Source organism: Armigeres subalbatus, chromosome 3, assembly GCF_024139115.2.
Source record: "Armigeres subalbatus isolate Guangzhou_Male chromosome 3, GZ_Asu_2, whole genome shotgun sequence".
In the NCBI taxonomy this organism is placed as follows: domain Eukaryota; kingdom Metazoa; phylum Arthropoda; class Insecta; order Diptera; family Culicidae; genus Armigeres; species Armigeres subalbatus.
Genome location: NC_085141.1, coordinates 349,671,717 through 349,690,947, shown reverse-complemented (window position 1 = coordinate 349,690,947; position 19,231 = coordinate 349,671,717). Strand labels below are relative to the sequence as shown.

The window sequence follows — 19,231 nt, the reverse complement described above, 5'->3', positions numbered from 1 at the left end:
GAAACTTTAGTGTCGGAACAATTTTTTAAAAATTTATTAACTAACATCTTTTTTATGTTTTAGATCGAAGAAAAATTTCAATTCCTACACATTTACCGGTGCAGAGCGATTTGATTTAGTTTCATAACACAGATTCAACTATTGCCTGAGTGTTACGATTTAGCTGAAGGGTACTGCACCATGCATCTCCATTGTTCCGAAAATAAATTCGGGAGTCAGAATGAAGAGCATCCGCATTCAGCTCCGTGTTAATTAAATAAATAAAAAACTTAGTAGGAGTATACCAATGTTGGTTGAAGCCTAATAGAACTCGTTACTGTAATTGTAACGAAGCTCATCGCCCGCTTTACCGACGTAATTTTCCTCACGCATACAAATAACGTTCTTGCGCATATATGTGAATATTTAGTGCAATTTTATAACGCTATTCTGCGGTATTTAATATTTTTTGTTCTCTATCGGTGGCCCCATCCTAAATTCCACTATTATACTTGTGCTTATTCTGCGTCGACCTTGTACAAGACGCAGAACAAGCATAGGGCGCGCATTGTAGTTTTCCATGATGTTTATAACTGAAGGGTGGGGTCTAGAGCCTTCACTTCTTGAGATTGAAGTTGTTCGACAAGAAAGATGAAAACTATTCTTAACGAGATAATAATTTACTTGACAAAAATAATTATAAAAAAAACAATACGCTTTAAAACCCTTATGAATGTAGCGATGTTATTAATTTAAATAATAGTGTCCTCAAATTGCGAAACCTAATAAGGATGAGACGATATCAATATGCTCCTCCATATGTAACCGATGTCTAACGATGGGTCTACTCGAGGGATATGGCATCCAGAACAGCTATATTTTCGACCCAAAAACTTGATTATAGAACCACACTACGACCGACTATCGACCATTATCAATTATTATCTGGAATATCAACCAAACTTGGAAAAAAATCGACTCGACAATCGACCATTATATATTATCGAAAAATTTATAAACTAACGTAATTTTTATGTTCAAAATCGAACATATCAATTCATGTAGGACATGCATACAAACATAGTTACCAGTGCAAGGCTAGTTATTTTAGTTCCAGAACACAGATTCATCTTTTATTAATAAATAATAAAAAATGTTTTCTTTTACCATAAGGCTAACAATCAATAATTTAAGTCCAATGCTTTTTATCACTATACTAGGGCCCAGAACATCTGATTATTGAATTTACAATGAGTTTTTCTGTAGAATGTGAGTTCGATTCCTGGTTCGATTGCACTACATTTCTACTTTCTAATTTTGTCCACAAACAATTAAATCAGCCTGAATAGTTTATACTCTTGACATATTTACTTCAAATTCTTATTCTAAAAAGTACTGTATGGTATACAAATAGCTCCTGCTCCTGTATATGGTGTACTCCATACGCAAAGTAAAAAGAAACCTTTTTCGACCATTCTGTAACTATTAAGTTTTTTTTTTCGATTTAATTAACAGCTGATTGATGATGCTCTTCATTCTGGCTCCCGAATTTATTTTCGGAACAATGGAGATGCATGGTGCAGTTCCCAACAGCTGAATCAGAACACACAGGGAATAGTTGAATTTGTATTCTGAAACTAAATTAAATTGGCCTGTACCGGTAACTGTGTAGGATTTGAAATCTTTCTTCAATCTAAAACATAAAAGAGATGTTAGTTAACAAATTTAAAAAGTTTGTTCCGATATTAAAATTTCCTCCAATTTTGTACAGTTCAGCCTTTTTTCATAGAAGTAAATAAACAATGTGAAAACTGTTGCTAAGACACGACCAGCGTCGAACCAGTTCGGCGCAGATTCGGCGTCGGAAGCAGTTACTGTCAGATTTATTTATGGCATCCGCCATTATGGTTAGCGTGGAAAGCTGGATACGTAAAGGCTGTATGTTCGCTCCAAAAAAATAAACTTTTCTTAGGAGGCCCGGAGACCCATAGTGTTATATACCAATCGACTCAGTTCGAAGAATCCATGTGATGTCTGTGTGTATGTGTGTGTGTCTGTGCGCACCCACGTACCAAAATATAGCAAAAGTGTCACTCATTTTTCGGCCACTTATCCTCAACCGGTTTGCTCTCAACAAATTGTCTTCGACGCAGATGTTATGGCCAAAATACTTTTTTACGGAATAATCGCGTAAAAAAGTGTCACTCATTTTTCGGGCACTTATCCTCAACCGATTTGCTCGCAACAAGTTGCATTCGACACAGAATTCTGTCCCATTGCTTTCTATTGAAAATTGGCATGATTGGACAATGGGCACGGAAGTAATAAACAAAATACATTTTTTTTATTTACACGAGAAAGGCACCATCACCGCTAGGTGGATTAATCAGGGTTTTTAGAATCGACCACTGATCTAATTTTTTCTGCAGTATTTGACAACGTAGCTTGTTCGAAGTGCTTCATTGGACAATTACATCTACTAATCTAATCTCGGTCAAAAAGCTGGCCAAATGAAGCTTACAGCTGGTGAGAATTTATCGAGCCACAATTTTCCACCTTTTTGTTATAGAAACAACTTTTTTTTTTCTAATATCCAAAAACATTAGTCAAGAATGGAGTGAGCTGTGATATACCATTTCAAAATATTCCTTCTGGACTTCTAGGACTTCCGTATTCGATCTTTTCATTTGCTCGTAGCGAAAACGAAGGCTATGGTTTCATTTCATATTCCGTCGCTATGATTGGAATAGAAAACAGTTTCAATAGGAAACCCCGCGGGGCCCCGTTTTCCGTTCAATAGTTTTCTTTGCTTGTTTCCATATCAACGCATTTTTCATTTATTTTTTTTTTATGTTTGAATTATTCAACGCTTCCCGTTCATCAAAACGATTTTCTTTGATTATGTACCAAGCCAGCCCAAGATACATTTCTTCACGAGTTTCTTCAACTTTAGCTGGACCCTCCCGGTCCAGGCTGTTCAAACACATTTCGCTTCAGTGGACTCTCCCAGTCCAGGCGGTGCTTCCAAGCAACCTTTAACAAACTACAGTGGACTCTCCCAGTCCCGGTGCTGCTGACAAGCAACTGAAACAATTTGTAAGTGGACTCTCCCAGTCCTGGTGCTGCTATCAAGCAACTAATACAGTCTATCAGTGGACTCTCCCAGTCCAGGTATTTTTAGACAGCATCTAATGAAAATCAGCTTGTCTTTCAAAATATGTAAACCCACGTTTTCTCATTATACTATAGCAATGTTTTTTTTTTTCTTACCGAAGTTCATCCTCGTCGCCAGATTGTAGGATCTAATTCGGTCTTTAATCCTTACAATGTCATCCGAGTACCGACTAAAACGTTAGAGAATTAGGTTCTCTAAGAGACGTCATGATTTGGCTGAGGTTGATAACTAACTGCCAATTCTTATTACCGACTACTGTGTCGTTTTAGCTATTGATATTTTCGTAGCAACCATTTAGTTCAATACTTCATTTTAACATCTGTAGTTTCAGCACACATACCACATAGAGAACCCTACAATACTGTGTTGCCATAAAATAAAATAAAATAAAAATCTGCAGTTCTGGCAACACTTCATTTCGCTCGATTCCCTTTTTCCACCTTCACGTTCATTTCTTAATGTGTTTTATTTCTACTCCCGGTGTTGTTCGACTATTTGGAAGCACAGAACAGTTTTCGGAACGTTTTTCAGCTGTATTTACCGGAACGGTTATTCTTCGTAAGAAAACCAAAGGATGAGTGGCAAAACTACCGTCAAACAGCTGCTCCGAACAGGATGAATTTGACGACGGGGTCATACATGACGACCCGGGGGACGGGAATCCGAATCCGGAAATGGAAGATGCCGCAATGGTAGAGGATGATGAATTGGGCGCCGATTCAGCTGACGTTAGCTATGGTGTCATCGAAGCGCTGGACGATTATGATCTTGAGCGCCTAGTATATGAAGAACGGAGTTATCAGGAGCCGACTGTACATGAAGAAACGGAGAATCCAATCGCTTCAGAAACTATGGAGGATCGAGAAACGCAGATGCAAAGCCAGACAGGAAGTTCTAAAACTAAAAAACTCCGCTCTACTGCAGTTATTTTTGATCCTAGTGATGCAGATCCCGGATGCCAAACGAATCTAATTCTACGTGGTACATTTTATAAGCGGAAATTCGTTGGGGAAACATCCGGAAGTCAGGTAGCATCGGAAACGGTCGTTGGGAATACAGTGGAGGAAGTGCTGCGTGGAGTGTGGAGTATTGCAAAACCGTTCTTATGTCGCGAAGTGATCTTCGTTGATGGGAGTGAAGGGCAGCTTCCTACTTGGGCCGATATATCGCGATAGTGAGCCGTCTTTTGAGGAAATGAACAGGTTCATCATCATGCAAGATCAAGGACAAAAACGACGAGTCACCACCGACAAAGTAGACAGCAAACTGCTCGTAAATTGGCGCTCAAAGGACATCAAAATTCATATCCACTTGTACTCGATTTCGGTTTCGTGCAGATCATTGTGGGACATTGTGGACAAACAACTTATCCGCCCTCAGAACGCAGATCGTGCGGGAGCTCCAAACAATCAAACAGTTGCATGTCTCGTAGAGGCGCTTCGGGAGAAACATGGAATGCAGTTCTCTGGACATTCAAGTTCGTGGAGATTGTGGGCCAACTATATACATTCATGTCCAGCTCATGAACAACAGCGACGAATGGATGAATTACCACCACCGTATCTTTTAAAGTTCTTTAATTCAGTGCCAATATCTCCAGCGGTTAAGCTTGATTGCGCACGTAGTGGATTATCTGTCGCGAGCACTATTAATGATGGATTTGCTGCTGAATTGGAGAAATTGGCATCGGAGGCAAATCAATTGATTGAACTGGGACAACGCGTGAAACTCCAGATTGCTGGAATGCAGAACAGGTTGAGCATCAATTCAAACCTCGTTAGAGCCATGCAAGATTCTATTAGGCCGGAAGAAAATGAGTTGAGTCAAATGTTATCAGGCAACGTTTCCGATATGCCGGATATCGACCACCAATAAATAAACAGAAATACTCAGATAAATGAAATAAAAGCCTTTTTTTAATATCAAATAATAACGTCTTTTTATTCATTAGTAATAGTTTGTCCTTCTTCGAATCCCAAATCTTTTGGATTTTGCGATAGACCGATACTCGGATCGAATACTCCTCCTGGTAAATAACCACAACATCGAAAAAGTTTAGTGCAGTTGTACGATGACGAAGCGTTGAATGATGAGATCGCTGTATGAGAAAGGACTTCATTACTGTTCTCTTTAAAAGGTATATACCTATAGGTACGCTTGATTCTGCGCTTCACTAGGCCGAAAACGATCTCTATAGGATTAAAAAATGGACAGTATGGAGGCAGAAAAACGGGAAGTATTCCAATTGAACGAAGATAAAGGATGATATTTTGATCGCAGTGTATACGGGCACCGTCCATCACCCAGACTGAATTTAATCCAGGGTAACTACGGACATGCTTATTCCGTAAAGCAAAAGATTTGCAGCAGTTGAAGAATATTTTTCTGGTGAATGTTCCGTCAGTCTCGAAGCTGTCCAGCATGCCTTCCAGTCCCAGAAAACACAAGAAGGAAACTCTGGGCTTTCTAACAAATTCACCCCGAAAGATAAGTTTTTTCCCCTTAATACCGTACCCTCGGTTTCTAAGCATATCTCTACTATCTGAAGAAACTTCATCAAGTAACACAAGATTGAACAAATCCCAATCAATAGCGTTGAGTTCACAGCAAAACCGATGAATTTCATCTTCTTTCACCCGGATAGCTCGCCTTTCAAGTGATTTCCAACTCAGGCCTTCAGCGTGCAATATTCTACAAATACTGGATTCACTTATGGTTTTACCAAATTTTGCATAGAATAAATTTCGACATTCATCCAAAAAGAGAACTGGGTTTTTCATATGCTTTTGAACTATCTACCGTCCATGCTCGGCTTTGAACTTCTTGTATACATGTTCTCTCTGTTTTATCGATAGGAGTCCATCCTTTTCATATGAACATATCCAAGTACTTATGGTGGTTTTGCTTTTCTTATAGATGATGGATAGCTTCGCTCTGGTAAGGCCCAAGAAGAAATATCCATAAAGGCAGTGGTATTTTGTGTTTGAGCTGGCATGCTGGTGTTGAACGTTATGCAGGATTAGGTTAGACATTCTGAAAACTGAAGTAATTGAAATTTAGTATGATAAATATGCTATGTAGAATATTCGAACAAGCCCCAATAATATTAAAGCATTACCGTCCGCGTTCTGCTACACTTATTTATTGGATTTATATAAATAATACAACTCGGATGACTCGGTTTCTCGAAAATCTTTTGCTAGTGACACCAAAATGTCAAAACAAACATTCAGAGCAAGAAAACAACGAACCTTTGTTTGACAGTCCGCACTTTTCTTTTGTCGCACTTTTAAACTGCGGAGTCCAGTTTAGTGGAAACTGCGCAATATATGCCAAATAATTATACAGTTTCTGTAAGGTTCTTATGTAGAACTGTATCAAAATCATCCATCCGCTGGGTGGGTGCAAGGATTGTTTCCGGAAGATTATCCAGATCTTCTTCAGGTATTTCTCACCTCAAGAAACTGCTCGAAACTGTTAATGTCATTTGGCCGAAAATGTCGTTCGAATAAACTGGTTATTTAGCAGAAATAATCATTAGGCCGAAATTGTCGTTTGACTGAACAGGTCATTTACTTAGCTAATTTAGCTTCACTTGATTGAATGTAAACATTTTGTATGTTCCAATTGTGATTGGCCGAGAAACACCAAATATGCACAGCTCACCAATCGAAAAATCTTCTTCGGACTAGAAAGCTATTCTCTCTCTACAACATGCTTCGGAGTTTCTTTAAGTCAAGACTAATAACACCGCCGGCCACGTCCTCACAGCCAATTAGGATAAGGGGAGGAAAATTAGTTTGACACTCATTGCTTCAAGAGTCCGAGAGATCCTCTGCATCTCCACTGGAAAGGAATAGTATGTTACTTGGAAAGGGAATCTATTGAAGCTCGCCTTCATAAACATAGCCAGGATTTCAAGCCGGGGGGTTGGGGGAATGACAACTTTTAAAGATCTTTTAATTCGTAGTTCTTGCAAAAGCTTCCAAAAAGGTTCTCGCAAAACTCTTGTAAAGTGCAAAAAGCGCAATAGTGTTTAGCACCATTTCCATCTAAGTTCGAAAAACTTTGAAACTAAATCCACAGCCAACAGTAACTGACCAACTGAGGACAGAAGAGACTATCCGGCAATCCCATGGTCGGCTAGCTATTGGGTAATCAAGGGTTTTTGCGCAACACAAAAGCTCACAATCGCTTCATGGACATTCGTCTTGGTGGCTATGGATCATACGGTACCATACGGTTTTTTCTTCTTGGAATAATTGATATATCCTGGCTTAGCCATCTTGGCTTCCTTGGCGATTAAACCGGAATCCTTTATGGTTTAGGAGAGCCTGACGGCTTTGCGGACCGAACCGAGTACTGGACGAATAAGCAGTTCAAAAAGAAGAGATCCTGAGGGACAGATCGTTGATAATACCGGGTTTTGCTTCACTTCGTGTAGAATAAACTGAACTGTTCAATGTTCCATCTAGCTTCTGCTAAGAGAGATTGTAAAGGGTTTTCACGCATTTCACTGCACTTGAAAGTCACGTCTTCAGCATACGTCATCTGATATTCAGAAATGGCTATATCGGGCACCGTTCCCACCGTTTTGCATTTTATTTACATTTGTTTTCGTAGAACGTTTTGGATGTTTGAAGGCAGCATACACATGCAGCGGCACAAACCCTTACACGGAAGAACTAAACTACCCAAAAGTGGGTTCATTCCACCCAACTTCGCACTTTCGTACGGGAAGCCAAACTCGCCTTTACTCCCATGTTAAAAAAGTACCTTGCGTCAGTCCTATTTACTCAACTGGAGATTTAATTCACTCAATTTTGACCTCAGGCAGCAAACTCAAGGTTGGCTTCCCGTATCGAACTGACGTCGATGCATTGTTTTGCTCCTTTGTTTTTGACAACAGAAAATAAAGTGGATAAATGAGAAAAGAAAAAATAACTGAAAAGTATGTTTGAAAGTACTCAACGCTGGGTACTTTTTTTTTCTTCCAACATTACACATACTTGATACTTGATGGGCTACAGCTCTTCGATGAACCTACGCCGAATGGAGTATCCTTCTCCATTGGACTCGATCCTGGGCCAATCGCTTCCAGTCGCCCTGAACATTGAGCGCCCTCAGGTCCTCTTCAACTGCAAAAAGCCATCGTGTACGCGGCCTTACACACTTGACGTTCTTCCGGCATACGAACAACGTTTCCAGCCCACCGTAGTTTGCCGTGTTGTATAAGCTTAATAACTCCCAGCCCTTTATACACCTGGTACAACTCGTGAATCATGCGACGCCGTCAGATACCGTTCTCCTGTTTACCGCCGAGTATTATCTGCAGCATCTTACGCTCAAACATTCCCAAAGCTCTCCGATCAACCTCCTTTAACGAGGCTTCCGAGCCTCTTGAAAGGAGGCTTCCGAGCCTCTTGAAAGGAGGCTTCCGAGCCTCTTGAAAGAAGGCTTCCGAGCCTCTTGAAGGGAGGCTTCCGAGCCTCTTGAAAGGAGGCTTCCGAGCCTCTTGAAAGGAGGCTTCCGAGCCTCTTGAAAGGAGGCTTCCGAGCCTCTTGAAAGGAGGCTTCTGGGCCTCTTGAAAAGAGGCTTCTGGGCTTCTTAAAAGGAGGTTGCTGGGCTACTTATAAGGAGGCTTCTGAGCCTCTTGAAAGGAGGCTTGAGGCCTCTTGAAAGGAGGCTTCTGAGCCTCTTGAAAGGAGGCTTCTGAGCCTCTTGAAAGGAGGCCTGAGCCTCTTGAAGGGCGGCTTCTGAGCCTCTTAAAAGGAGGCTTCCGAGCCTCTTAAAAGGAGGCTTCTGAGGCCTCTTGAAAGGAGGCTTCTGAGCCTCTTGAAAGGAGGCTTCTGAGCCTCTTGAAAGGAGGCTTCTGAGCCTCTTAAAAGGAGGCTTGAGCCTCTTAAAAGTAGGCTTCTGAGCCTCTTGAAAGAAGTCATCTGAGCCTCTTGAAAAGGCCATCCGAGCCTCTTGAAAGGAGTCATCCGAGCCTCTTGAAAGGAGAGTTCCGAGCCTTTTGAAAGGAGGCTCTGAGCCTCTTGAAAGGAGGCTTCTGAGCCTCTTGAAAGGAGGCTTCTGAGGCCTCTTGAAAGGAGGCTCTGAGGCCTCTTGAAAGGAGGCTTCTGAGCCTCTTGAAAGGAGGCTTCTGAGCCTCTTGAAAGGAGGCTTGAGCCTCTTGAAAGGAGGCTTCTGAGCCTCTTGAAAGGAGGCCTGAGCCTCTTGAAAGGAGGCTTCTGAGCCTCTTGAAAGGAGGCTTCTGAGCCTCTTGAAAGGAGGCTTCTGAGCCTCTTGAAAGGAGGCTTCTGAGCCTCTTGAAAGGAGGCTGAGCCTCTTGAAAGGAGGCTTCTGAGCCTCTTGATAGGAGGCTTCTGAGCCTCTTGAAAGGAGGCTTCTGAGCCTCTTGAAAGGAGGCTTCTGAGCCTCTTGAAAGGAGGCTCTGAGCCTCTTGAAAGGAGGCTTTGAGCCTCTTGAAAGGAGGCTCTGAGCCTCTTGAAAGGAGGCTTCTGAGCCTCTTGAAAGGAGGCTTCTGAGCCTCTTGAAAGGAGGCTTCTGAGCCTCTTGAAAGGAGGCTCTGAGCCTCTTGAAAGGAGGCTTCTGAGCCTCTTGAAAGGAGGCTTCTGAGCCTCTTGAAAGGAGGCTTCTGAGCCTCTTGAAAGGAGGCTCTGAGCCTCTTGAAAGGAGGCTTCTGAGCCTCTTGAAAGGAGGCTTCTGAGCCTCTTGAAAGGAGGCTTCTGAGCCTCTTGAAAGGAGGCTTCCTGAGCCTCTTGAAAGGAGGCTTCTGAGCCTCTTGAAAGGAGGCTTCTGAGCCTCTTGAAAGGAGGCTTCTGAGGCCTCTTGAAAGGAGGCTTGAGCCTCTTAAAAGGAGGCTTCTGAGGCCTCTTGAAAGGAGGCTTCCTGAGCCTCTTGAAAGGAGGCTTCTGAGCCTCTTGAAAGGAGGCTTCTGAGCCTCTTGAAAGGAGGCTTCTGAGCCTCTTGAAAGGAGGCCTGAGCCTCTTGAAAGGAGGCTTCTGAGCCTCTTGAAAGGAGGCTTCTGAGCCTCTTGAAAGGAGGCTTCTGAGCCTCTTGAAAGGAGGCTTCTGAGCCTCTTGAAAGGAGGCTTTCGAACCTCTTGAAAGGAGCCTCTTGAAATAAGGCTTCTGAGCCTCTTGAAAGGAGCCTTCCGAGCCTCTTGAAAGGAGCCTTCCGAGCCTCTTGAAAGGAGCCTTCCGAGCCTCTTGAAAGGAGGCTTCCGAGCCTCTTGAAAGGAGGCTTTTCCGAGCCTCCTGAGAGGAGGCTTTTCCTAGGATTCTCTCGAAAGGAGGCTTCCGGGTCTCCCGAAAGGAGGCTTCCGAGTCTCCCGAAAGGAGGCTTCCAAGTCTCTCGAAAGGAGGCTTCCAAGTCTCTCGAAAGGAGGCTTCCGAGTCTCCCGAAAGGAGGCTTCCGAGCATACGAGTTTCATAGAAAAATGCTCTCAAGCCTTTACCAACGAAGCTACTGAGCCTTCATGTCTCTCAAATAAAGGTTTCCAAACCTCTAGGTTCTAGATTTTAGTCATTAAATTTGTTTGTTCTTTAAATCTTTTGTTGCACAGACCTTCATGTAGTAGTTGTAGAGGACAGGATTCAATAGGTTTTGATTCGCTGACCATTTAATTTGTGGAAAGTTTTGTAATTGTTTATTGCTAGTATTGATTTATTTATGGAAATTTTGTATATTTTTCGTGGAACATTTTGATTTCTTTACGGAAAATTCTTCTTTTATAATTGCTATTTTTGCATTTAAAAGTGCTTATTTTTTCTTAATTGTTTATGGAAATTTTGTTTTATTTGTGGAAATTTTATATTTATGTATTGCTCATACCCTGATTTCTTTATTGGCAATTTCCTAATTGATTATGAAAAATTTCTTATTTTTTATGGAAATTTTATTTTGCTGCCATGGAAGCCAATAGTCCCCACCTTGAAGGAAGTTAAGGATGCCATCCAACAGCTAAAGACCAAAAAAGCAGCTAGTAAGGATGGTAACGGAGATGAGCTCATCAAGATGGCCCCGGAGAAGCTGGCCACTTGCCTGCATTAACTGATAGTCAGAATCTGGTAAACTGAACAGCTACCGGAGGAGTGGAAGGAAGGGGTCATATGCCTCATCTACAAGAAAGGCGACAAGCTGGAGTGTGAGAACTTTCGAGCGATCACCATCGTTAATGCCGCCTACAAAGTGATATCCCAAATCATCTTCCGTCGTCTGTCACCATTAGTGAATGAGTTCGTGGCAAATCTTTCAAAAATCCCGTGAATATCAGGTCCCAATGCACCATCTGTTCATTGATTTGAAGGCGGCATACGACAATATGGACCGCGTAGAGCTATGGAAAATTATGGACGAGAACAGCTTTCCTGGGACTGATCAAAAACTGTGTGAAGATTTCGGGCGAACACTCCAGTTCGTTCGAATCACACCGCGGACTAAGACAAGGTGATGGACTTTCGTGCCTGTTGTACCTGTGGGTATCCAGAAGGTAGCTAAATCTGGAAGGGTACGATGGGCAGGGTATATTGCAAGAATGCCAGACAGCAACCCTGCAAAGATGGTGTTCGCTTCCGATCCAGCAGGAACGAGACGGCGTGGAGCACAGCGAGGGAGGTGGGCAGACCAGATGTAAAAACGACTTGACGAGCGTGGGGCGCATTCGAGGATGGAGAGATGCGGTCTCGAACCGTGTATTGTGGCGTCAAATTGTTGATCCAATGTTATCTGTTTAGATGTAACCTAAATAAATGAAATGAAAAAATAAAATGTTTTATAAGTATTTCATACAAGATGCTTATCATATTTTTTTTAATACACATTTAGAGGACGTGATATCGCGCCATTAGTTTTTGATACACCCAAAAACTAAATTTTACAAAAATGAAAAAAATAAATATTGCTATTCTGCAAGGTTTTAATACAATAAATGTAAGCTTTTTATACAAATATTGTTTAAAAATAATACAAAATTTTAAGTTGTTATGACAAGGCTTGTATTGAAATCTTCCGAAATTGTGTATGCCAAAACTTTATACAGTTTATGTAAGACTTTTATGCAGAACTGTATGAAAATCTTCCATTCGCTGGTTGGGTGATAGATATGTCGCCAGATGTTTAGCAAAGGCATGTACCCCACTGATTATGTTATGTCCAGCAATTAAATCTTTGCTAGCCAACAACATTATATTCTTTTGCATTCAGACAATCGAGAACCGTGCTGGCTCGTCAGCTCATAACATTTCCTTTATCTGCAAACAAGGCCATTGTCACTCCACTCGGAACAATCGACTTTCTGATTGACAATTTTCATGATCCCATTTTCTTGAACTGAACCATTTACAAGAAAGAATCAAAGCAAAATAAAATGCCAACCACCTCAAGGACTAGTAGAATAGCCATTCAAAGAACTGGACCTCCCCTGGCGGTCCAGAGCAGAAATGCGAACTATGAAGCTTTGCTGCACACAGCTGGTTGAAAGAAGAAATCGACACGAACTTCGAAGGTCTTCATCACTTTATTAATGTCACATCCCGAAATGCCAATTCTCCTCGAATCCAAAGTGAGACGTTAGAAGCGAACAGAGAACTCAAGTGGGTACCGATTCTGTGGGTAGGTAGGGCTGTTGTCACCATCAACCGCGACAATATCGGTGTAAATTGCACCATCCAGCGAGATGGCAGCAGAACCCGCAACCGAGACCCGAGAGTGCTTCTGTCTGAAATCCACCGCACCGCCCGTCGTCGTCGTCGTTGTCGCTGCTGTGATTGCGTGACTGTTTGGCGTAGGTCGTCGTGGGAGTGTCATCCTGTTGGCGGCAGACAAACAAGTGGAGAATAAACGAACGAATGAACGCACCAGAGACAATTCGGTGAGCACTTTTGTGGGTGCTTGAAATTTAATGGATATTTTGCTTCAATTTAATTCGATAAATAGACGGCTCATTGTGTCAGCGGCACGCGGAGGTGGGCGCTGTTTTGAATGAATCAAGGGCTAGTTTTAATTCAAACGACGGCTTTGAATAAAATGAATAATTGAACGTAAACAATCAGTGTTTGAATTTTAAGTTTCTTATTATTTATTGAGTTTGAAATTACGGCGCCCGTGGTTGAGTGATATGCCAATCTACCTCTCCCTCAGTGGACCTGGGTTCAATTTCATTTGGCGCCGTTGGTAAAAGCAAACATTTTTCCTCGGATCCCCAGCTCATGTGTTGACGGATTCGATACGTAAAGTCCAGAAGTGAAACCCATATTTCTAGCGTTGACGTATGGCATTTGTAGTTGTTAAGGATATAAATCGGTCCTCAAAAAAACAAAGTATAATATAATTACGAAATTTTCCACCTGAAAATAATAATTGAACTTTGGAGGAACACACAAACATAAATATTTCAAAGGGGTTAAATAAAATGAGGGTGTACGTCCAAAATTGAACATTTACAATTTACAATGGCTGTTGCAGGCAAGGCGGTGGTTCAAGCAGTTTTATTTAAAGAAGTAGGAACGTAACTGATTACGTAAACATTTGTGTTATCGGTTTTATACAATGTGATCGTTTTTCACTGAAAATATTTCATACATCTGAAAGAACTAATACACCCAAATAAGCTGTATTCAATAGGTTTTATTAACAGCAAAATGGATGATTTCCGAAAACTTCACTCATTCCTAAAACTTCACTTATTCTTAAAACTTCATGAAAATACAAGAATACCCGTCATTTTGTTTACGAATGACCGACACTTTCAAACTCAAAAGATATATTCTAGTCGGATGTCACATTTTAAGGTGGTTATACAACAAAGCCACAAATCGGCCATATTGGAAACCACGTGCTTTTTCTAGTGATTTTTGAAGAGCACGAATTGAGAGAACCACAACCCCAATGGGGGTGAAACATCCGTGGATCGTTTGCTTACTTATGCTAAACAATCGACTTTAATTTCAGCATTGTACGAAAATTATTACGCTAGATTTGAACTTTTGACAATAGGAGTAGAAAACCGTGTGGTGAATTTAAAATTCACCACATGGCTTGATTGTATAATCACCTTAACTCACAAAAATGTTTGAAATACAGTTTTGATCTCGTCATAGAACCCACCGAGTCGGGTTATTAGAAGTTTTACAAAATGGGGGACAACACTTTAACACTATGGAGAGACAAAAAAGCTAACAACTCTATATTTCATCGAAAAAAACACTAAATTCACTTTAAAAGTGACATCTGTTGACCGAAACCCTTGCAGAGTTGCCTTATCTCTTCCGTTTCGTTGCTTCCCTCGCCTCTCTCCTCTTGCTTGGTTATACCGATTTTCTTGTCTGCTGATCGTGGTCTACCGTAAAGGCATTCATTATCTAGGGGGAAAAAATGCTATTCAATCATCTATCCTGAAAGAACTCAAACAATCTCCAACTCACCAAAACGCCGCATGCGAGCACTATGAGACTCCAGTTTGCGACGCATTAGCAACATTTCCGGATTGTTAATCGGAGGAGACGGAATCCTATCGAATCGATTGTTTTCCACGGCTCGGCGGGCCACCAGATCGGGATTGGATTTGTACTGGCGCAGCTTGTACGTCCCCATAACCTGTGCCGGAAGCATTAGTAAGTTGACCCTGCGGTGTTCAAGTGAAATGGCAAATAAACTTTAGACTGTGGAAGCACTGTTCAAAATTAGTTCCATTCAGTGATGCGTCGATGAAGGCCTACTTTTCTATTTTTTAAAGTTATTTAGAAAACGGTCATGAGACTGTTTCCAAAACCGCTCTCCACTCACCAGTTCAGTGTATCATAATTCAAGTGCACTCATCGATAATTAGCTTTCCCACATTACGATTTGTTCAGTGCGGCACAAGAAGTGCTCTCTTCCGATTCCATTCACCCCACAGCGCATTGCTTTGTCTATTCTCCGATCCTGGCATCCGATTCCACTTACGGCGCGCAGGGCTTTGTTGTTTTCCGCCGTGTCCTCCCTTTCGCACTGGGCCGGGTTTTGATTCGAGGGCCATCCGAATAGATACTTACCTATTTTTTTCGCAAACGAACAATTATTCCTGCACCCGGATAATCGTTTTTATCATCCTCGTGGAAATCATTCACGCTTTATTAACACAAACGAGGATCGGGGAAGGACGAGAGGACGGCAGCGCAACGATGCCAATGCCAAACTCAATAAGGGTCATCCGGGGATCTACGAAAAAGTGGAAGATTAATCTACCCGGGTGGTGCGGGTAACTTTCTAGAGAATCCATGTTGAGCGATCGGGATTCATTAGTTCGTATATTTCCCGACGATGGTTGCTCAAAGTTGAGACCATTGATGACTAGAAGACCTCTTCTTCCTCTTCTTATTCTTCTTCTTCATCATCATCTTCTTCCTCTTCTTCTCCTATGGCTCTGGAACTCTGGAACATGCAAACTAGAACTTGGCCTGCTTTCCAACTTAGTAAATATTCTATCAACATTTCCTCAGTCGTTAATAAATTGAAAGCTTAAGCGAGTAGACGAAAATAGCTTAATAATGATAATAAAAATAATAATATCAAATGTTGGTCAGATAGCAAAATGAGATATGGACATGATTGATATAAGAGATAAAAGATCAAACGATTATATCAATATTTTGCACTAAAATATCATGAGAAGATAAAGTTATGCTATTTGTAATAAATGATTAAGCTTCTTCTTCATTGCTGTTACATCCCCCACTGGGACATTGCCGCCTCGCAGCTTAGTGTCCATTAAGCACTTCCACAGTTGTTAACTGCTATGTTTCTAAGCCAAGTTACCATTTTCGCATTCGTATATCATGAGACTAACACGATGATACTTTTATGCCCAGGGAAGTCGAGACAATTTAATGTAATTTAGTGATATTTTCGCCTGATTGTGTAACTGCCCATTCGTACTTAATAGTATTTCCATAATCTTTGGCGAGACTTACTTGTTTTGCCACTGTCCCCAAATTTCCACTGTGGAAATTTGGGGACACTACTCGTCGATAGAAAAATCCTTCTGCACGCGATGGCATATGAGCAAGTCAAACCACCTTCCTTTTGCCAGTGGAGATATAACAGCTTCCACACTGATATTCTTCCCTCCCCTTCATACGGAGGATTGTCAGAATGAAGGTCGTGTGATATGAGCCATCACAAATATTGCCCTCCGCTCGCTTTCAAATCGACTTCTATAAAATGAATGTAGTTTAGGAACTTCAGTGAGAGAAATTTTGTGCAACGATCCTAACGAAGAGAAGAAATTATTGAAATTTATTAGAGAAACCGACCTTATAAAGATGATTTAATTTTGTTAACAACTTTATTATAGTAACTAAGAATTACGAGTACCGTCAACTGGGGGGAAGATGATCATTTTTAAGGCAAAAAATGCAATAACAATGTGTGTTTACATTTTAAATCGAAACAAATATTTTCAAAACATGTACTGCTATACGTTGCAATAATCAAGAACTTTAGTTTTCTGAAATACGTTCGCATTTATTAAAATAAATTAAATTATCACACAATTTTTGAGTAATCTGGTTTGGGGTGAAGTTGATCAAGACAGCTCTACTAAAATCATTATGACCTAGTAGTCAAAATACACTAGGTTATTTGTATGAATGTTGAATTTACTACGCAAATAAGTCTACGAAGTCAATATTTGAAACGAAAATAGCGTCATTTATGACTATCTCTCTCTTTCTTCCACAAAATACATTTTCATGATTATAATCGAAAAACTCGGATTTCTACCTAGCGGTAACATTACTTGAACGGAGAATATTGTTGACTACCGTTTCATAAAAAAAATTGTCACTTTTGACTGACACATCAAATGATCATCTTCACCTCAATGATCATCTTCCCCCCAGTTGACGGTAAATAAAATGCACTAAAGGGCAAATAACCAATATAAAGGTTAAAGTCCAATAATAATAAAAAAAATTCTTCATGCCTGCCGTATCCTAACGGAACTATCAATTCTATACTTTCGCCTCTAATTCTATAATGAACATGTACGTCCAAGTTTGGAAGATGATATTAGCATTTCCATATCATTAATTATTTGTTTTTTTTTGTAAATTCAAAAAGTTACTTCGATACAAAAAGTCAAAGAAAACATAAATCCTTTTCAAATGTTGGTCCACAAATATGTTAGATTATGCTAAATTGCTTTCTAAACAAATTTGTAAATGTGTTGTTGGTTTATGATAGGCTGCTGAACCTATATTTGGCGCTGTAGGCATAAAACACGCTGATAAATTTTCACTCAATATGGACATGGAAAAAGTTTTTGTTAGAAAAACTTTTTTTCCTTAAATATGTCACAGGAACATTATTCCCAGAAAAGTTAGATAATTGAAATACCTATCTGCCTATTTCATTGATTTCTGAAATGAGGGTTTTTTGTAATATCGATTTTAATTTTTAAAACTAATTTTTTTCAGTGTAGAAATCGGTTTTTTATTTTTTGAATATTTTTCCAAAAAACTTCAGGGAATTTCACGACAGTCTGCCACACAACACTTTTTTGTAGGTCTTGTAATTTTAGAGTTACATCGATTTTTTTTAAATAATCAATGAAAAAAAATTAGGTTCTCATCAAATGTTACTCTTGACAATTTTTGAAAAACTAAGTATGCAGAGTGGCTTAGAAATACCATATCTTCATGTCCACCAAGTTCAATTCGATTCTGAGATGGTGCTGCCAGTCCCATAGAAGGGTTGGCGCGAAATTCGTCAGAAGCAAATTACTCCATATGAAAAAATATTTTCTGGGTTACTACGATGATCCCTTCAAACAGCATCACAAGGTTTGTATATTCCACATCTCGATATTTCCTTTAGTCGATGGTCCCTTAAATATCGACTCATGGAGGTTTTACTGTATTTACTTCTCGCTTCCTACTTATCACTTCTTACTTCCCACTTCTGGCATCTCACTTCACACTCCCCACTTCTATCTTCTAATTTCACCCTTCTGGCCTTCACTTCTCACATCTTACTACTTTTCATTTCTCACTCTTCACTTCTCACATCTCACTTCTCACAACTCAGTTCTTTCCATTCAATTCTGACTTCTTACTTATCACATCTTGTATCTTACTTCTCGTATTTAATTTCTCACTTCTCAATTCTTGTTTCCAACCCACTTCTCTGCTCTCACTTTCACTTCTCGTTTCTCACTTCTCAAATCTTACATCTTACTTCTAGTATTGAATTTCTCACTTCTCAATCTCACTTCGAATTTGTCGCTTCCAACCCACTTCTCGGCTCTCACTTATCACTTCTCGTTCCTCACTTCTCGCTTCTCACATCTTACATCGCACTTCTTGTATCGAATTTCTCACTTCTAAATCTCACTTGTAGCTTCTCATTTCGCGGCTCACATATTTATCTCATTTCTCACTTCTCACTATTCACTTCTCGCCTTTCACTTCTGACTTCCCGCTTCTCACTTTTCACTTTTCACTTCCCACTTCTTACTTCTCACTTCTCGGTTCTTACTTCTCACTTCTAATTTCTCATTTCTACCTTCTCGCATCTCCCTTCTTGTTTCTCACTTCTTACATCTTACATCCTACATATTACTTCTCATTTTTCACTTGTCAAAATTCACTTTCCACTGCTACCGTTTTCCTTCTCACTACTCGCATATCATTCCTTACTTCACACGTCCCAAATCTCACATTTCACTTCTCGCTACCGCTACCGCTCCCTTCCTATTTCTCGCTTCTCACTTTTCACTTCTTACTTCGCACATCTTCCTTCTCATCCACTTTTTACATCCTCCTCCTCGCTTCTCGTTTCACACCACTCGTTTCTCACTCCTCAGTTTTTACTTCTCACTATTCACTTTACTTACTTCACATTTCTCATTTTTCACTTCGTACTTCCTACTTCTCTCTTCTCACTTCTTTCATCTTAAATCTCACTTATCGTATCTAACTTCTCATTTGTCACTTCTCACTTATCACTTCTCACTTCTCACTTTTCGCTTTTCACTTATCACTTCTCGCTTCTCACTTCTCCCTTCTCACATCTCACATGTTTATCTCATTA

The 19,231-nt window shown here is 40.4% G+C and overlaps 1 protein-coding gene and 2 pseudogenes across 1 annotated transcript; 1 reads left to right on the top strand and 2 right to left on the bottom strand.

The window, feature by feature from the left end:
• The first annotated feature begins 3,843 nt into the window (after nucleotides 1–3,843).
• On the top strand, nucleotides 3,844–5,057 carry LOC134222803 (uncharacterized; annotated as a pseudogene).
• Nucleotides 5,058–5,094: 37 nt separating this feature from the next.
• LOC134222802 (uncharacterized) lies at nucleotides 5,095–6,309 on the bottom strand (annotated as a pseudogene).
• An 8,024-nt stretch (nucleotides 6,310–14,333) lies between these two features.
• Nucleotides 14,334–14,873, bottom strand: LOC134223141 (uncharacterized). The gene is made up of 2 exons (XM_062702280.1): nucleotides 14,584–14,873; nucleotides 14,334–14,520 (listed from the first exon to the last, which is right to left on the bottom strand). Exons 1-2 carry the CDS (start codon nucleotides 14,768–14,770, stop codon nucleotides 14,372–14,374), a joined length of 336 nt encoding a protein of 111 aa, XP_062558264.1. The 5' UTR covers nucleotides 14,771–14,873; the 3' UTR covers nucleotides 14,334–14,371.
• Between the last annotated feature and the right edge of the window lie 4,358 nt (nucleotides 14,874–19,231).

What these genes read in the sequence shown, in the direction of transcription:
- LOC134223141 (XM_062702280.1), bottom strand. Translation starts at nt 14,770, where the DNA reads ATGCTTCCGGCACAGGTTATGGGGACGTACAAGCTGCGCCAGTACAAA. An exon ending in TGCTCGCATGCGGCGTTTTG is followed by an intron (nt 14,521 to 14,583) that starts GTGAGTTGGAGA and finishes TTTTCCCCCTAG; the next exon opens with ATAATGAATGCCTTTACGGT.